The 18941-nt window shown below is 52.2% G+C and overlaps 2 protein-coding genes across 2 annotated transcripts; one reads left to right on the top strand and one right to left on the bottom strand.

Annotated features, from left to right (window-relative positions):
* Positions 1 to 185: 185 nt before the first annotated feature.
* On the top strand, positions 186 to 2913 carry LOC311167071 (sphingomyelin phosphodiesterase 2-like; the record flags this gene model as incomplete). The annotated part of the gene is given in 11 exon segments (XM_084227874.1): positions 186 to 235; positions 476 to 572; positions 691 to 767; positions 1088 to 1181; positions 1326 to 1415; positions 1651 to 1706; positions 1708 to 1731; positions 1856 to 2065; positions 2067 to 2103; positions 2165 to 2318; positions 2417 to 2913. Coding segments are annotated over 11 exon segments (1278 nt in total). The 3' UTR covers positions 2806 to 2913.
* Positions 2914 to 3036: 123 nt separating this feature from the next.
* LOC311187129 (F-actin-monooxygenase MICAL1-like) lies at positions 3037 to 12301 on the bottom strand (the record flags this gene model as incomplete). The annotated part of the gene is made up of 24 exons (XM_084258396.1): positions 3037 to 3188; positions 3557 to 3630; positions 3727 to 3826; positions 4004 to 4097; positions 4199 to 4312; positions 4581 to 4669; positions 4801 to 5077; positions 5335 to 5402; positions 5678 to 5834; positions 5952 to 6035; positions 6287 to 6328; positions 6436 to 6524; positions 6709 to 6899; positions 7295 to 7442; positions 8025 to 8106; positions 8285 to 8411; positions 8584 to 8699; positions 9010 to 9267; positions 9989 to 10089; positions 10704 to 10859; positions 10968 to 11072; positions 11408 to 11512; positions 11745 to 11952; positions 12044 to 12301. 24 exons carry the CDS (start codon positions 12299 to 12301, stop codon positions 3037 to 3039), a joined length of 3195 nt encoding a protein of 1064 aa, XP_084114522.1.
* Between the last annotated feature and the right edge of the window lie 6640 nt (positions 12302 to 18941).

The following is an 18941-nucleotide window of genomic DNA, read 5'->3' as shown; positions in this document are numbered from 1 at the left end:
GCCGCGCGCCTTGGCCGGCGCCTGAGCGCGGCCGACGGGGGAAGCGCGTTCTTCCGGGAGGCGCGGGGCGGGGCCGACCACCTGTGCGCGCCGCCCCGGGGAGGTGCGTCCGCCCGCCGGCCTCGGCCCTGCCTTCCCCGGGGCGTCCCAGAGGACAGGTCCTGCGACTCTGGAGCTGCCCAGCCATGAAGCCCAACTTCTCCCTGCGACTGAGGGTCTTTAACCTCAACTGCTGGTGAGTACGCCCGCGGCTGGGGCCTGGGGCCACGGTCCCATCCGCACCCGCATAACCAGAAGTAGGAGGCCTTCCTCTTGTCTGGGCCTCCACTCTACCCTGCCATCAGATCTGGGGGTCCAGGGTGGTGGGGAGGAACCCGCATCTCCAAGGCCCGCACCTCAGCTGCAGTTTTGCCCAGGGGGACGAGCACACCACCGCCCCCCAGCTGTTACCTCCCCTGGTCTTTTCCTTCCTCAGGGCTATTCCCTACCTGAGCAAGAATCGGGAGGATCGAATGAAGCGCCTGGGAGACTTTCTGAACATGGAGAGCTACGATCTAGCCTTACTGGAGGAGGTAGGGGTGTGCAGAACTGGTTTGGAACCCAGGCTGGGAGTAGAGGCAACTGGGGGTGCAGGAGACGGTGTTCCCCCAGGTGGAAGGACCTGGCAGGCATCTTCATCCCTTCCCTCAGGTGTGGAGTGAGCAGGACTTCCAGTACTTGAAGCAGAAGCTGCTGCCCACCTACCCAGCCGCACACTACTTCAGGAGGTGAGGCCAGGAAGCCTGCTCTCAGACTTGAATTCTCAGGGCCCTGTCAGCCCTTTCCTAGCCTCCCTTCACCTTCATCCCTCTCCCTATAGTGTCCTCTGCCCTGGGTGTGGGAGCAGGTAAGGCTGGAATCAGAAAGATATTATCTCTCTGGCTCATCACTTCCTTATTATAAGGCTATCTGGTCATCCCACAAAATCTGTCACTTTGAGCTTCGTTCTGGTGCTGGTCCCAGCAGTATCTGATTAGAACTGGGAGGGGAGAGGGCTGGGTATTTCCTGCCCTGCCTTTCTGGCTATTAACCAGGACTGTGCTTTCAGCGGCATCATTGGGAGTGGACTCTGTGTCTTCTCCAAACATCCAATCCAAGAATTCACCCAGCATGTCTATACCCTCAATGGCTATCCCTACATGGTAAGCCTGCCTTCTGACCTCTTCCACCTCCCTTCCCCATCCCCTACTAGGACATAATAAGAAAGAGCCTTTCTAGGGCGCCAGGGCATGTGCATAAGGAGGGTAGCAGTGCTCTGAATTGTTTCTGCCCCCTCCTGCCTTCAGATCCATCATGGTGACTGGTTCTGTGGCAAGGCTGTAGGGCTGCTGGTGCTCCATCTAAGTGGACTGGTGCTCAATGCCTATGTGACCCACGTGAGTGAAGCACAGGGATAGTCTGGTGGAAGTGGCGGTGGGGGGTTGTTGGGGAGTGGGACTCCCAAGTGGGCTGCCTAGGGAGGAGGCATTGCGGGCAGGATCGCTTAGGATCAGTAGGCAGGTTTCAGTCCTTTTTACCAAGCATCAGACTGAATGACAGACACCAGCTCTGATTTAGACCTCCCCTTGGGACCTTCGTCTCATCTGCTATCATCTCATCTATGTTGCTCAGCTCCATGCCGAGTTCAGTCGACAGAAGGACATCTACTTGGCACATCGTGTGGCCCAAGTGGGAACTGGCCCAGTTCATCCAGTGTGTGAGCCTGGGCTTGAACAGGGGGAGAGGGAAGGGACCCAGGGACTGAGGGGTGGCCAAGGTCCTAAGGGCAACAGCTGGTGAGGAAAAATATCCTGCCTCATTAACCTGATTCCCCCAGCCACACATCCAAGAAGGCCGACGTGATTCTATTGTGTGGGGACCTCAACTTGCACCCAAAGGACCTGGGCTGCCGCCTGCTAATGGAGTATACAGGACTACTTGATGCTTACCTGGAGACGCAAGACTTCAAGGTGAGAAGCTCTCCCCGCCAGTGTGCCTTCTCCCAGTGTCCCATTGTCTCTCATCAGCCTGTGCAGATCCTTTGTCCAGCCAACTTGTCTTAGACTGCTGATGGCTGGAGAAAGGGTAACCGGGAGTTGCTACTCTGGAAAGAATGCAAATGTGTTCTCTCTCATCCTTTTCATAGGCGGTTTCTGGGTTTTACATTTCCTGTAAGACTCTCAAAACTACAACAGGCCATCACCCTAACTCTGGCACCCCCCTCTCTGATCATGAGGCCCTGATGGCTACTCTGTGTGTGAGACACAGTCCCCCTGAGTACAACCCCAGCCCTACCCATGGTGAGTCACCTCTTACCCTTTCCCTTGGTTCTTCTCCACCATAAGGCAGCTCCTCCACTCTGACCCTCTCTCACACCCCACTGCCTTGCTTGTTCTAGGACCAAAAGAGAGGTCAACATTGAACAGTGTGCTGAAGGAGGCCTGGACGGAGCTGGACCAGGGTGTGGCTCAAGCTCGCTGGTGGACTACCTTGGCTGGCTATGCCATTGGTCTGGGGCTGCTTCTCCTGGCATCACTGTGTGCCCTGGTGGTTGAAGGGGGTGTTAGGCAAGTGGCCATTCTACTCTGGACCCCCAGTGTAGGACTGGTGCTGGGGGCAGGTGCGGTCTACCTCTTCCACATGCAGGAGACCAAGAACCTATGTAGGGCCCGGTCTGAGCTGCAGCATGTGCTGAAAAGGGCAGAGGAGGCCCAAGACCTGAACCCACCCTCTCCCCTAGTCCTGCTTGCTGGGCAGCAGGAGAGGGACGGAATTGGGGAAGAATAAAGCTTGATGCTTCTGTGGCTCTGCCTTTTTCCTTATAGAGGCAGTGATTGGGGTCAAGAATGAGTGATTGTCACAAAGTGCATCTTTAGGCTCCTGCACATCTACATACCTCCCACCAGCAGGAAGCCAAATCCTCTTTGTTTTTATATTTTTATTATAAAATGAACAGGCGCTATCCTTTCCTAGGATGAGATGGTCTTGTAGGAAAGGAGGTCAGCAGCCTGTCCTCTTCTAGGCCTGGGCCTCGGACCCCAAGGCCAGCTCGCTGAGCCTGCGCAGTTCCTTCTGTAAGCGGATGAGGGCATCTCGTTCATTCACCACGTCCACCAGTTTCTTTAGGATGTTTTTCTCTTCCCGTCGATCATCATCTGATTTTAGGTTTTCTGAAGGAAGGACAGGAAGCTTAGAGAACAGAAAACTAGGCAGGGAGGCAGCAGAGGTATAACCTGGGCCCAGCCTATGTGACGTCTACATCCTAGGCTTTGTTTCCTAATCTGTGAAACTAGGTTTGTCAGTGCCTGTGGGAAAGGCATTGTTTAACAGCAGCAAAGGAAGGACTGTGTGAAAGCCTAATTGGGCAGCTCTGATTGAACTGGCAACAGAGTAGGGACTTGGGGCCCTATCTTCTGGCCGCCTCCTGAGGTGCTCAGAGGGACTGGGACTAGAAAACCATGTTGTTTGTTTAGTAGCTAAGATTACAAGGCTTGTGTCATGCCAGCCACACGATGTCATCTTCCCACATTCCACCTACCATCCTGGTTCAGGTAGCCTCGTAGCTCCTGGTCCAGGTGCCATTGTTTGTCCTCCAGGTTCAGCTCCTTTGCCCTGTAGAGGGCAGGATTGAGGAAACTCAGCTGACCAGGTACCCAAGGACTGCTGGGCTCAACTCACATGCCACTGTCAATACCCTCCACCCCTTACCTGATGATGAGCTCAGCCTCCTCATTCACCAGGCTGTTTTTCTTCTCAACAAGCTTCAGCAGCTGTTCTACCCATAGATTCTTTTGCTGTTCTGGAGAACCTGATGAGAAGAAGCAGGGCAGAGTGGTCAGGAGGCCTCCAGTCAGGGTCAGAGAGGTGATGGCATGAGAAGTGGAGCCTACAAAGGGCCTGCTAAGGGTTTGAGGGATTGCTGAGGGCTGAACAAGGTGCTAGCGACAGAGGTGCCCTAGCTTGTCCCGCCTCTGTCTTCACTCACTGCTCTGGCGCCTCAAGTTCAGCTCCAGTATCACACCCTCAGCCTCCAGCTCCTTCAGAGCAGCCTCAATCTCATTTTGGCGCCGCTGGATGGCCTGAGGGGTGCAAGACAGGAGGCCCAGAAGTCTTCATATTGCTCAAGAACGGAACACTCAAGGAGCTCTGATCTCCACACTCAAGAGGCCCTGCGCCTCACCTGGGCCTGGCAAAACCGCTTCATCATCTCCTCCTTAGCACGGCGTAGCAGGGTCCGATTCCACGTTGGGTAGTTGCTCATGTTGCTTGGATTCTTCGCCAAGGTTAACAGGGTCTATGGCAGGGTCAGGCCAGTCAGGGGTAGGGCCTAGCTCTTTGGTGGATAGAGTTTGGGAAAGCTCTGGAAGGAGCTGAAAGGAACCTAGGCTGGGAGTGGGGTAAGTTCTGGCAGGAAAGATGGAAGCTTAGAGACATGAAAGAGACTGGTTGAGAAGACATCTGAAGAAGGGCTCAAAGGAGAGAGCAGAATGTAGGTTTCTCCTGTGGGGGGTATATTTAATGGATGTATGCTGGCTTGGGCAGATCAGTTTCCTCCCACTCACCTGCTCCATGGCTAAGTCCACAGTCGCCTCTTCCTCTTCCTCTTCACTGGAGGAGGGACTCTCTTCCTCCATCTCCATGGTCTCAAGAACTGAACAGAGGTGACATGACCTGGGATCCCCAAAACCTCCCTTTCCATTCCTGAGCATTTCCCTGTCAGGAATCCCAATACCTCCTGCCCTGTCCCCACCCTGGGTCAGCATGTCTGGGCAGAGTGGTTACCTTGAGGTGTCTGGATTGGCATTCCCCAACCCACAATGCTGTCCTCCAGGACCTGCTTGGCCTCAGTTAGGAGGCTGCGGAGAAGCTTGGGTGGAGGTTCCATTTCTGGGCCAGGAGTAAGGTTAAGGGAGGATAGCTGACGGCGTTCTGGGCTGGAGAGACGGATCAGCCCACTGGTAGGCTGACTGGGGCTTGGTACAGGACTGGCTCCCTCCTGGGGGGCCATGGGACTGGAGGGGCTTGGTGGCATGCTGTTCTCAACCAGTGTGGGAAGCTCCTGAAAAAACCACCATGTGATCTGGTCAATGAACTGTATGGTATGAGGTCAAGTTGACCCTTTTAGGCAAATATGGGCCTTGACATTCACTCAAACTATTTACTCAATTTTCTAGACACTTATGATACAGCAATAATAAAAAAAAAAAACAGGACAAAAATCCCTGCCTTCATGGAGCTTACCTTCTATTAGAGAAAATGCAAAGTCCACTTGGCTAGAGAGACTCTTTTCCACCCTCACACACACTTAGTTTTTACCTGACTCTCGGGGCTTTTGTTGCTGTCGCTTTCTGGTTGGGGCAGGTGCTGGAGGCAGTAGAAATGTCCTGGGAGAGAAGAGGGTGGGGAGTAGGCATCAGTCGTAGGCAGCTCAAGGCCCTGGGGGAGGTAGGACTGTGGATTTGCTGCCCAATTTCTCATAGACTCCTGGTTTCTCAGAACAGCACATTTGGGGAGAAGACCCTGGGCCCAGAAGAAGAAAGTACCATCTTGGGCCTATTGCCATCTCATGGCCAGCACCCCATTCCCCCTTACCTTCAAGCTCCTTGCCCCCCAGGTAAGGCCAGGCCCAAAGTCTCTCTGGAGGTCTCCCAGCACTCACCATCTCCTGGGTGCTGCCCATAGTCACCTGGCCACAGTGTGGCCTCACAGACATGGCAGCGGAAGCAGCTCCGGTGGAAGAAACGGCCATCGGCAAAGAGGCGTTCCAGAATATAGAGGTGTTCCCCACAAAGTGCACACAGGTCTCCAGCATCAGCCTGCAACCACCCCCGTGAAACAGGCCAGCTGGAGTCAAGGCCTGTTTCCCTCACCATGGAACACTCCTCCTGCCCCTCCCCAGGCTTCTGCTTGCAGAAGGGGGCCCTGGTTCTCACCTCCTCCTGGTGGGATGGGGGTGTCAGGGGTAGACTGGACTCTGGGACAGATGGCTCTTCAGTACTTGGGGTCTCAGCCTTTTCCTAAGGAGGTTAGTGTTCAGGATGGGGAGCAGAGGGACAGGATGGGGAGTAGAGGGGCACTCCCTATGGGGAGTGGCTGTGTCCAGATAGAAAAGACTGGAAGGGAAGGGGAGTGAGACTAGGGAGAAGGGAGATTGAATGGGGGAGTTAAAGTTCCTGGGGTGGGGAGCAAGATATAGGGGAACAGGATATAGGAAAAACTATGTGGGTAAACCCCGCACAGGGATTGTCCAGCCTGTGCCTGCACTTACCTCCATGCGAGGCTTCTTGCCACCAGCATCCTCCCCATTTTCCTGCAACAAGTCCTATGCTGTAAGTATGGGGCTCTGAGCTCCTGGTCCTCCCCTCCCTCCATTCTAAATATACTCCCGTGGCCCAGGCGCCCCCACCAGGAATCCACCTTGGCCCGGGTGCGTTGCAGAGTCCTCTGCAGTTTGCCAAGGAAAAGCACAGCACTGGCGGTAACTGGGGAGTCTTGGCTGACAGGGCCTACAGGGAGAGTCAGGGAGTCAGGTAGATGGGTGGCTAATACGGTAGCCCCAGATCAGACAGCTAGGCTCCAGTTCAGGACACCTCTCCCAGGCTGTCCCTCAGAGGACACCTTCTCCTCTCAATGCACACACCTCCTGTCCCCACTCCCACCCCACTCGGGATGACCTGCCCTCCAGGTCACCTGGATTTTGAGGTGTATTCTTGAAGGCATTGTGGAAGTAGCTGAGGTAGGCGATGAGGCCCAGAGGGTCACTCCCTGCCACCACTGCCTGTGCAGACAACACCGGTGTGATACCCAGCTCGTGCTCTGCCATCTTCAGTGCCCAAGAAGTTGCTTCCAGAGCTCCCATCCCCTGCAGGTCTGATGGTTCCCTATGGGGTGTTGGGGAGAAAACTCAATAGGACACAAACACCAGACACTACCCAAGAGGAGAGGGTAGAGAGAGAGCAGTAGGGGAAGGCCAGCAGGGGGGGAAGGGGCATGAAGGGTTTCTATTCTCTGCCATGCCCTTTATCAACCAGTGTCAACAACTTCTGGTCTTGGGGGAGAGCACAAAGTTCTCCCTATTAAACACATTTGACTTATAGACAGGCAGAATCAAGGCAGGAATAATATCTAGAGAGGTGTGTGGCTTGAGCAGAAGGATTATTAACAAGTGATGGGACACCACTGGGTGTGCCTACTCCACAGTCGTCTCATCATTCCACACTGTCTTGGAGGGGCACAGGCAGGAAAGAGGGACCCCAAAACCTGATTCCCAACTCACAGTAGGCAGGGCCGCAGCCGGTGCACCAGGGCACACAGAGCCAGCCCGTCAGCCCAGGAAGAAGACAGGTCGGTGACATGGACCCCGGGGAATCCAGCCGTCTGCTCCTGGCACCAGCGTAGCAGCTCCTCCTGGGTGCTTGTCAACCCTGGGAGAAGAGGCTGTGCTGGGCCATGGCCCCCTGGCTCCCAGAGCACAGCTGCTGGTTGTGAGGGCTCAGTGTGGGAGGTGGAGGAAGGTGGAACAGGGACCTGCTGGGGCACCAGTCTAATGCTCATGTCTGAAGCTCATCTCCTTCATGCTCATCTCCTTCACCCTGATTTTCTTACTTTAAAAAATGGCTTTTTGAGTCACGTGGGGATGAATAAAGTGAGATCAATGCTTGCCATAGAAGATAGCAGGTCATGAATTGAGTGGTAACGGAGACCCAGAGGCACAAAGGACAGGTGGATTTGGGGTCAGCAAGACTGGAAGGGGTGAGTCAGAACAGCTGACAGCATGGCTGCCATTTAGCCACTACAGCTGTCGAGGAGAGTAAAACGCTGAAATACTTCCACAGAGATGGCTGCTGCTCAGTGCTCCACTGCCCCTCCAGTCCTCCATGCCCCCAAACTTCCCACCACCCTAGAGTGCTCTAACACCCTGTTCCCTGGAGCCTGAGGTTGCAGCTATTCTGATGATTGCATTTGGCAAGTATTTTGGACATGGGCCTGGGGGAAGGTCTGCTCACCTGTGGCCGGCGTTCCTGTGTCTGTCTTGTCATTCTGCCAGCACACAGGCTCCTTGGCCATTATGTCATAGAGGTCTCGTACCTATGGCAATCCTTTTCGTGTCTTAAGGCAGGCTGAGCACACCATTCCTCAATCCGTAGAGGGCCCAGCCCAGGGGACTCACCCAGAGGGGCAGTAACTGGGCAGATAGTGGGAAGGCCTGACCTGGAAGGGGGGGACTGCCTAGGAAGTCCAGTGTAGGGGTACCATGGAGTCTGACCTGATTAGGGGTCACAGCCCGGAGATTCAGTTTGGGGTAGCGGGTGGCTGGGTCCAGCCCGTACTGGGCCACGTTGCGGTGCATGTTATCTGGGGATGTCTGTGACAGCAGCTGATACAGGCTCTCGCTGCAGGGCAGGGGGTAGGGGGATGAGTGAGAGGGTACCCATCAGTATCCACTCCTCAAGAGCTATTCACTTTGCGCAAGTCCCCATCTATTCACCCAGCACCCTTGAACCTCTTTCTGACCCCTGCCCAATATCCAGCCATACCCACGTGAACCCACAACACAGGCCTCACCGCTCTGCCAACACCTCTAGGGGCCTAGTGCCCTCTGCCCACCGCTTCACCATCCATGCTGCATCGAAGGCTGCCAAGAAGCCCCGGGCCACTCCAGTGCCCAGGGGCCAGAAGGGCTGCAGGGTCAAGAGGACAGGAAACAGCTCAGTGGGAGTCCACAGGGGTGCCTAAGCCCTAAGCCCAGGTGCCCCTAAGGTTCCTGGCAGACTCCCCCACCCCCACCAGGCCCTGTAGTCTCTCACCTCCACAGAGCTGACCTCAGCTCCTCCCCACAGCAAGCAAAACTTTTTTTTTTTTTACCACCTTCTCATTAGGCAGCTTACTCCTCAATTATGGAGCCCCTATGCCTCCTTATAAAGAGTCCCTACCTCTTAAAGGGCCAGACAGTTCTTTGCCTCCCCCAACCAGGGACCCTGACCCCCTCACCTCCACCAGGCAGTCCCCCACCAGCCCCAGCAGCAGGCGGGCACCATGCTTCTCCTGCACTCGAGCTGAGCTCTCCGCTCGCATCATACTTGTTAAGTCAAAGGCAGAGATGTCAGGCTGTCCGTGGGCATCCTGGGCAAATTCCAGCTTCCCCAGCTTGCCCTGGGTGGCGAAGTCAGCAGCTGCCCGGACGAACTGTTGCAGAGCCTCAGGTACCATGTTGGTGCTGCTCAGGAGCCGGTCAGTCTCTGGCCAGTCCTACATAACCAAGAGATCAGAAGCAGAAATGGACAGACCCCCATCTGGGCACAGACCCATCTGGGCACAGAACATGCATGTACAGAGGCTCAGAGAGGGACTCCCCCACACTACTTAACAATTGAAGGATGAGTTAGTGCAGGAATTTATGTGTCCTGCTTGCCAAAGTCAAGTCCCTCCCTCATCACTCACCCTGCTGAAGGGAGGACCCAGGCCCCACCTTGCCCTGATGCCCAGGACCATGACTAGTGTCAGACACTTGCTTTGGACACATCACTGAACTCAGCACCTCAGTTTCCCCGTCATTTAAAATAATATGATTAACTTCTCAAGGTAGTTTTGAGAATCAGATGAGAAAAATGAATGTAAGGTTTTCAACATAGTACCCACCACATAGTAGATGTTCAACTAGCTCTTTAGCAAATACATTCCAGATCCCATCTGAAGTACTGAGAGTCATCAGCAGGCAAAGGACACAGAGACAGAATCCGTGCCCTCAAAGAGATTACATAAGTAGTCCTGTGGTGCATCAGGGTTAGCACAGAAAGTGATTCGTATTGCCATGTAAATTCCAGAAGCAAAGAGCTTGTGGGGTGGAGAAAATGCCAAGGCATTGGCAGGAGAAGAGGGGGTCCACCACATACAGTGGGGGGAGATTGTGTCCAGGACACCACCTCCCAGGACTGCCACCCAGACCTCCCTGCATGAACCCCGACGTCACCTGACGCAGCACCCCCAGTCGCAGCAGGCACTGTTTCTTGGCTGTCATCATGAAGTAGTGGGTATCGTCCTTATAGTACACAATGTTCTCCAGATCAATGCCTGGGGGGGGGGCAGGGAGAAAAGAGATGAGTCTCCTCCTTACTATGTCACCTCTTCAAGCTCCCAGCCATGCCCCACCTCTGAGAGAGGCATCACATCTTAGACTGCATGAGATGCCCCGCACACAGGGCCCACGAGTTTTGATGGCACATCTGTGCCAGACCCAGGAGGCCTAGGACTTGCAGCAAAGAGAGAAACCAGGGTGAGGTGGCAGCTGAGACCTGAACCACATAAGCCCACCCTTAGGAGTGACCCCCTGGCTTCTCTACCTGGGTGTTACACATGGCAGGGGGCATGGCAGTGTGAAGCCAAAGTAAACAGCAGGCATTTTCTTGAAGTGCTACTTCCATTTTGAATTTATATCATTTTTAGATCACAGCATATGTAAAGAAACACAAGGCAAAATCCCATGCATCTTGTGAGAGATTCTAGATATTTCATGCTGAGTGCAAAGTGGGGCTGTGCCTACTGAGCTACTGGGGATACAACTTCTTTCCCTTTTGTTGCCAAGACCATAAAGATGGGAGTGGGAGATTCACTGGGCTGAGCACAAGCCTTAGGGGAAAGCCAGCCCACAGTCAGCCAGTAAGGGAGCTCCGTGAGAGGGCCCAGACCTGTGGCTTTGAGCAGACTCTGGAAGAAGTTCTGGTTGTAGATCCTGGCCACACTGCTGATCTCAGGCACCTGTATCTCTTCCACAGTGCGCTGGTTCACAAAGTTGACTGTGATGCCAATGGCCAGTTTACCGCGCATTTCTCGCACAGTAAAACCTAGAGATGGGGCAGGCAGTTGGTGGTAAAAGGACAAGGAGGATAACAGTCAGAAAGGCCCAGGAGGATCTCAAGATCCGGATTTCTTTGAGGGAAGGGATCACTCACCTTTAGGGACGAATTTACCACCAGCTGCTGAGATGAGGACATCAAATTCATAGTTGGCCAGTTGGGCTGGGGGATTGGGCTGGAGTTCAGCACGCCAGCCACTCCCTGGGGAAGACAGTTTGAGAAGCACAAGGTGTGGAAATCTGAAGGGGTCCTTATACTTCCAGGACAACCCCATGAAATATTTAAATATGTGAAGAGCTTTATGGTTTAGAAAGCATTGATGCATCCTCTACCAAATTGCACCTTCACAACAACTGTGGGCAGTTGGCAAGGAAGGAAACAACTCCCATTTCACCGATGATCAAAATGAGACTCAGAGGGGTTTGCACGAGGCTACACTACTAGAAAGGGAGCCGTGGCTGACTCTCAAACCCAGTTTTTATCTTTCATAGGCCAAAATCTTGGCAGGTAGGGGTTCTCTGGTGCAGAGAACTTACCTTTTTTAAGAGGGGGCTGTAGCCCAGTGAAAGTGACCCCCCAGTGAACTTCCACCCCTAGCAGCAGAACCACCTTCAACAAAAGCAACTGAAGCTGCCGGATGCCTGAAAGGGAGAGGATGTTAGGAGCAGGGATCTGGGAACCGCTGGTCTCCCCCCCGCACCAGTGTGCACCTGGTCTGAGCTAGAGAAGGCCTTAAAGATCACTCAGTCCAACTGCCCATTTTACATATGAGGGACCTGAACCCTGAAGGTCATCCACTTCTTGACTGGGCCAGCAGCCTCCCACTGGGTGGCTCAGGTCCACCCACCCCTCTAGGCCCCACATGATGCTCACTGATGTGGTCCAGGGTGCCTGTGCAGAAGCGCCCATAGAATTTCTTTGCACCAAGTGCCCGAAGGTCATGGATGGTAAAGGGCCAAAGGTGGAGGACGTTATGGCGAGAGAACTTGGTGTGTTTTTCTACCAGCATCACACGGGCCCCCAGCAGCGCCAGCTCCACAGCAGCCCGCAGACCACAAGGTCCAGCACCCACCACTAGGCACTGCAAACACAGGGCAGAGTGGGCACGGCATGGGTCTCCCCCCTGACTCACCTCCACTCTCTAAGTCCCATCCCAGGCACCGGGTATCTACCTTGGTGTTGGCGCAGGCCTGGCCCTGCTGGTACACAGGCTGGCCTGCTCTCTTGTCCAGCTTGGCCCACAGTGATTTGGCACTCCAGTAGTTGAGCTGGGCCTTGATCTTGTGGAACTGGGGCAGCCCCCCACCAGGCTCCACTCCCAGGGCCCTGCAAAGTCCTTGGAAGCTGCTCAGCACATCCTGGCAGCGCTGGGCTTGGAGGAAGCTCTCAAAGTGAGCATGTGCGGGGTTGGAGGACATGGAGGAGGTCATGAGGGCCCAGAAGCTCCCAAGGAGAGGAGCAGCTGATCTGAGTCACCTGGTTGCTGGAGAGGAGGAGGAGGAAAGAGAAGGGGAGGTGACTGGATAAAGAAGCAAAAGTAAAAAGAAAGCTGCTGGCATCCCCAGGGAACTCCAGGTCCACCTGATTGGCTCTGCTCTCTCCCCCAGCCCACTCCCATCCGCTCCAGACAGCTGCCATCCCTTCCACTCCAAGAGAAACCTGCCAAATTCGGAAATGAAAAAGGGAAAGCCAGGGAGCTGCCAGCTGTCCAGAGGTCTCCAAGCCCTGCTCTGGGGCCCAGGCAGCAGGAATTCTTATCCAGCTTTCAGGCCCAGGCAGCAGAGCATGGGAGAATTTCTCAGAACCAGAGAAGATGGACTTCCCTGAGAAGAAAGTTTACCTACCTGTGCAGACAGGACAGACCTAAAACCTACAACCCCAGCTGCTGGGCATGCACACTGTCCCATTTGCCCCATGCCTCCCTGTGCCACAGGGCATGTAGGGTGTGTCATATTGCCAGGGACAAAGTTTCCTATTTAGTACTCTTGCTTGCCTTGCCTCCTGAGGCGGGGCCTGGGGGAGACAGGGGTAGGGGGGTGGGGGGGTGGGGAGACAATCTCTGTGTAGGTTCCACTTCCCATCACCAAAACTAATAGCCAGAGGATATTGGATTGACTGGGTGATGTGACCAGGACTGGGTCTATTTCTATCTCACTGTGGTCAAAACACTTCCCTTAAGACCTGCCTCTGCCCCAGGGGGCCTGGGGGAGGGGACCACAGCAGTTGGGTGTGTCCTGACACCTCCCTCCCACCCAACCCCGTTGGGCTCAATGCTCCACCCCATCCCCTCTGGGCTCGGGTTCGCTCTCCCAGGAATCTCCCAAAACAAGGCTTTCTTTTGTCCAACTCTCCCTCACTGGGGCCCCCAAGCGAATTGAGGGGTGTTGGAGAGGACTTTCTCACGCTCGGACTAGGGGGAGTCAGAGGGTACTGGAGGATGGAGTTGCTCGCGGGGAAGTTAGGGAAGTGGGCCGCATTGGTGGGGCAGAGCACTGGGGTTGATCCCCGCCCCCACGCCCGCAGTCACCCTGCAATTCCAGGCGGGAATCCAGAGGGTCGCCCCAAAGCAGGAGACTAAGGTTGTCCTCTGCAGGTCACCTGGACGAGGCAAGCGTTGTCCAGGAGGAGGAACAGGCAGGAAGGGCAGAAGGGAAGTGGAGGAAGTGGAAGAAGGAAGATCTGAGCCCAGGGGACAGGGGCCACCCAGTCTGGAAACGCCAGGTCGAGGCCGTACCTCGCAGGGCGGTTTGGAAGGATGGCGAGGGAGCTGGACCGCTGGCTGTTGGGGTGGGGATACTCACACTCTGGACCTTAAGGTCTGGAGAGCGGCTCAGCAGGGCGGGAGCCGGGGGAGGCCGGCCCCAGCAGCCAGACGGGGTTCCCCAGCGCCTCTGACCGTATTTCGCCAGTAGCGCGCCCCCACCCACTCCCGGCCCCCGCGGGCGGGGGTACACAGCTGGCACAGCTGGGCAACTTACAGGACAATCTGTGGCTGGGAGGGGCTGCTTCCTGCTGGCGGCTACCTGGAGGGGCGGGGGCGGAGAGAGGGAGTAGAAGAGGCGCGGAGAGGGAGCTGGGGGATGTGGAATGGAGCTTGTGGGCTGCGCCCCAGCAGGGAGTCTGGTGGCCTGTGGGCCGTGGCACCGGGGCATTCAGCCAGCTGAGGCTTTATTCCTGCCTCATTAGCATCTCATTACCCCTTGATCCCCGGGACTCAGGGTGGCACTCAGGGTGGCGCCTGAGGGAGTGGCGCTGCAGATGCTCTTTCCCAGGGGCCTGCTTGTAGGGGACCAAGGAATCCCAGTCTGGGGTGCCCGACTGGGAGCTCCAGGCTTCTGACTCTATCCAGGAGCTTCTGAGGGGAGCTCTCCCCTGGTTGAGGACGCCCCTGGCTGGCGCGGGGGCACAGGAACCGCTGCGCTCTTGCCACCTGCCCGGGGGCCCCAGATGGGTCCAGGATCGAAGTTCCCCTTCCCTGAGACAGACTAGCCTTTAGATCCGGGCAGAGGGCAAGGGTACGGGTCACATTCCCGAGAACCCGGTAATCTGCAGCTTCCACAGTGGCAGGAGCAGTAAGAAAGCAGGAAGGGTTTGGTGGCGGTGCTGGCGGTGTGTGGGAGCGGGGTGGGAGGGGGGGATTAGACACTACTAAGAAAGAAGGAAATGAGTGTCATGCGTGGGAGAAAAGCTCATTCTAGAATGAGGTAGAGGGTCTATTGCTGAAAAGGGCTTGAGAGACCATAAGGTGACCTTTATATTCCCCATAAAAAAAACAGTACTGAGGACCTCTCTGGTGGCTCAAGGGGTTAATTCTCAGCACTATGAAGCAATCCTCAGCCACTGCAGCACTAGATCCACCCCCAGCCAGGGAGCTAACCCTCATAGCACAGCAGACCTCTCCTGTCTTGCCCACTGCAGCCCTCAGCAGTGTATTTCAGTCAATTTGCCTGTTCTGCTCCACTCTGTCTCTGGTAAATTTTCTCACCACCACTACCCCCCCCCCCCCCCCCCCCGTCCCCACCTCTGGCCTACACTCCAGCTCTTGTATGCATAAATAAATCTTTAAAAAGAAAAAAAGAAACAGTACTGAATGTGAAGGTTCTTGTACAAGGTCATTCAACTAGTTGTTAATAAAATATCCAGTCCTCTTTACTGAGCATCTCCTATGATCATTATCTTAATCTCAATAATCACAACAGTACTATTTGATTGAAAAGGAAACTAAGGGTCACAGAGGCTGTGACCTGTAACAAGTTACAAAGCAAGTGACAGAGCCCGGATGAGACACACTTCTGTCTGGACTCCACTACACCTGTGTTGACCCAAGGTGACACATTATTGGCTGACATGCTGTTTCTTATTACTGCTACACCAGACACTCTAACAAACCTCAAGAGTAAATAGTACTGTGTCACTCTCCTTGAGATCCAGGCAGCCAGAATGAGCTGCGTACCCTATGGCTCTCCCTTCTCTTTATTCTTACTTTACTTTCTTGCAGAAATCCTGTGGAAACCAGTAAGACCTACACACTCAAAGCTCCCAGCTCTGCCTAGAAGCAGGCAAGGGGAGGGAGGTTAAGGGGAAATGCCTGCTCTGCCAGGAAGGAGAGGCAGGGAACTCAGCCAGGTCTTGCTCAGGAAACTAGGGCAGCCTCCCAGCTGGGCCCATCCTAGCACTGGAGTGTGACTAGTTCTTTGACTTGAAATGAAGTTGTCAAATATTAGACACCCATATTTAAATACATCTTATAAAAAGGCTTCTAAAGTCCACTATAAATGGGTTACCAGGCTTTTAGAATTATCTCACTTCCCCTTTACTGGCACATGGTAAATACCCAATTGCTCTTAGTGCCTTTGCAATGGCCCCACAGGGTCTGGGCCTTGATGCAATGACTTTCAGTCTCAGCCAGTCAGGGTAATGTGTCTCTTTGAATGACAGATGGTAAAATTTGTCTTTAAAAAAGATCACAGAATGACCTCAATGCTAAAAAGCTGCTGACTTAGTGTTTCACTTTATGCTAGTTAAAGATACACATGGGAGGAAAAAACAATGGGAAAAACTCTGGTCTGTAATCCAGAAAGTCTGGTCAGACTCCAGCTTTGCTAGTCCACAGTGGCCTTGAAAAAGTTTTCAACCACTGCATCTGTCTCATCTCTACTTACAGATAGATTAATTGCTGAACCTCCTCAGCACTTCAGTCCTAAAATTCTATTATTCAATGTTGGTGACCTTAAGAAATGTACAAACTAAAGACCCAAATGAAGTTCTATTTATAGTTTTTTCAAAGGAAAAAAATCACCTCTATGGCAGCTAAGAGAATAAATTTATTATTTTTCTGCAAGTATTTCTTTTCTGTACATGTACTGCCAAAGCGAGCACTAGTGTTTCTTTTCTGAATTAGAATATTTTTCAGTCATGAGCTACATTATTTGTGTGTATAGAACTGAAGATACTGGCACAATCACATTGGTCAGTTCATATTGGATCAAATAAATGACTGGTATATCAAAAGTCAGTTTTAAAAGAACCCTATCCTAATGTTTCTGCACATAATCATGCCAGCAGTTGCCAAGGCCCTAAACCTGGGTCATAATCCCCAGGGTACCTGTCTTCCTTCAATGCCATCCTTATCTCACCTCCAAACCTCTCATATCCTGAACCTGGAACCAGGAACTAGGTCCTTAGCACCACAGTTGAGACGTGTCAGCCACTTTGACTGCAGGTCAGTATGTCCCAGTCTTGGACTGGTAGCTGTGACTGCAGTGTGACCAGGCACAGCTCCTGGTGTAAAAACAATTACAAACTGAGCCAAAAGTGTAGAGTGGATTTTGCATCACAAAATAGCTACAAAATAAAGATAAAAGGTTTTGATATTTAATATTTCTACATTTACAGATTCCCACTCCTCCCACTTGTTAAAAAGTAATAACAAACACTCTTACCTCAAAAATCAATCTTCCCACTGGGTAATAATCAATAGAAACGTCCATGAACACAAAATCATGCTATTAAAATTACGAAAAAAAGATAAGGCAGGTCAAGAAAGTTTAATAAATGACCAAAAGTAGAAGAGAACATTTTCTGTTTTAAGCTTTTAACAACATTAGATATGACAACAGCAAAATTAAAAAGATGACTGGGAAAAAGTTTCATTTTATATCAAATCTTTACAATCAAAGTAACACACTTTGTAAGACCTTTTGATAGTGAAGCTTTGAATAACATTAACCTATCATGTAATACTGAGAATACAACACCTAGATCCAAATATGTCACAAACTAGGTGTGCTAAGAAACACCAGTTGTTGGTCCCTTTGGGAAAAGAAGCAGATTGAGATTTCTTTCCTGAGTAATTTTGGGAAAAGATCTAGCTAATCTTTGATTAAAGGTTCTAGATTTTCAGATGGTACAGCTAACCACAGCTAGGCAATACCCTTTCTGAGTAGGAAAATAAGGCCACAATATCCAGGAGTAAGGAAGATAGGATGCTGTACTTTTGAGTTATTTCAATCATATCTTCACATTCTCAGATGCCCCCTGCTCTTGTTTTTAATTGACACCCTTTCTGATAGAGTCAACTAGCACTTGTGAGACCTTGCTAGCCCTACAGAGAGACATCCAAAATGAAAACACTAGTCTCTACCAGAATAACATTCATCTAGGGAGCAGAGATCTAATGGAATGCAGCTGTTTTAGGTACCATTCTCATACATAAAAATGCTGTCTTACTTAGCAAGATACATCACTTGCCCCGCACTATTTCTCAAGAATCTAGGAAATAGGGCCTCCCTGGTGGCCTAGGGGTTAAGTCTCAGTGCTATCACCGCCTGAGTTCCAGCCCAGCCAGGGAGATAACCCACATGGTCTGGCAGAACTCTCCTGCTTTGCCTGCTGCTCCCCTCAGCAGTGTATTTCAATAAATCTGCCTGTTCTGCTCCCTACTCTTGTCTCTGGTGAATCCTCTCACCCCCCACACCTCTGGCCCACACGCCAGCTCTTATATGAGAAAAAAAAAAAAATCTGGGAAACATAAATTAAACCACTTTTACATATAGTACCCCCATCATTTTGTCACACTAGTCTTTTTTTAATTAAAAGACTGAAATAATATTGTGCTATATGGCATCCAGGAAGGTAGTATTACATCCATATAATTATAATTAGGGCTTCCCCGGTGGCGCAGTGGTTGAGCGCTGGGTTGCGAAGATGTCCTCGGCCTCTGCGGTGCTGGTTCGATCCCCGGCTGCTCCCCGGCCACTGGAGGAGGGTCCCACATGGCGCACAGACCTCTCCTGCAGCCCTCTGCTCCCCTGAGCAGTGTACTTCCCTCCTTCTGCCTGTTTTGCTCCACGCTCTGGCTCTGGTGAATTCTCTCACCCTCTCCCGCTTCTGACTGTACCCAGTGCATGTATAAACAAAACAAACAAACAAATAAATAAAACATGCCTCTATAAAAAAAAAAATAATAAATTTTGCCTCTCAGCTTCTGTATCACAAGTTCTCAATTATAAGAATATTATGACTTCGGAATGAGAGGTATAATATAAATTTTACAGCTTAGGAAGAAAAAGAAGATATACTGGAAATCATGATTGATGTCTGCAATAAGTCCATTAAGCTTCCCCTTGTAACAACATATTGTTTTCATGCCATTGTCAAGAGTAGATAATTCTGAAAATTCCAATGAAACGAGAGCAAATGAATGCAACACAAGGTTACACAAACAAAATTGTCTAGCAGGTCACTCCAACCCAGAAGCAAACAAGTTCCTAGGTTTTATCAGCAAGAAAAATCTAGCCTCTGCATGAAAAAATTTAAGGACTTTCTTTGGAATCTAGTTCCTCTCTCTTGACTGCCCCTAATTAGTTCAGTCTGTCAATATCTCCAGTCCATGCTGCTATAGCACCTTTTTAAATGGTTACTGTGTCCCTGCCACCAGGCTTTCCTCACTCCAACCTGTTTCTGCACAGCCCTAAGTGTTAAAAAGAAAAAGCAAAGAGGATTATGCCACACTCTATGAAAGTTCTGCTGGCTTGACTTTCCTTCTGGCTAAAATCTAACTTTGGTTCA

The sequence above is a fragment of the Talpa europaea genome (assembly GCF_964194135.1).
Source record: "Talpa europaea genome assembly, chromosome: 2".
In the NCBI taxonomy this organism is placed as follows: Eukaryota; Metazoa; Chordata; class Mammalia; order Eulipotyphla; family Talpidae; genus Talpa; species Talpa europaea.
This window is presented reverse-complemented; position numbering and strand designations above follow the sequence as displayed.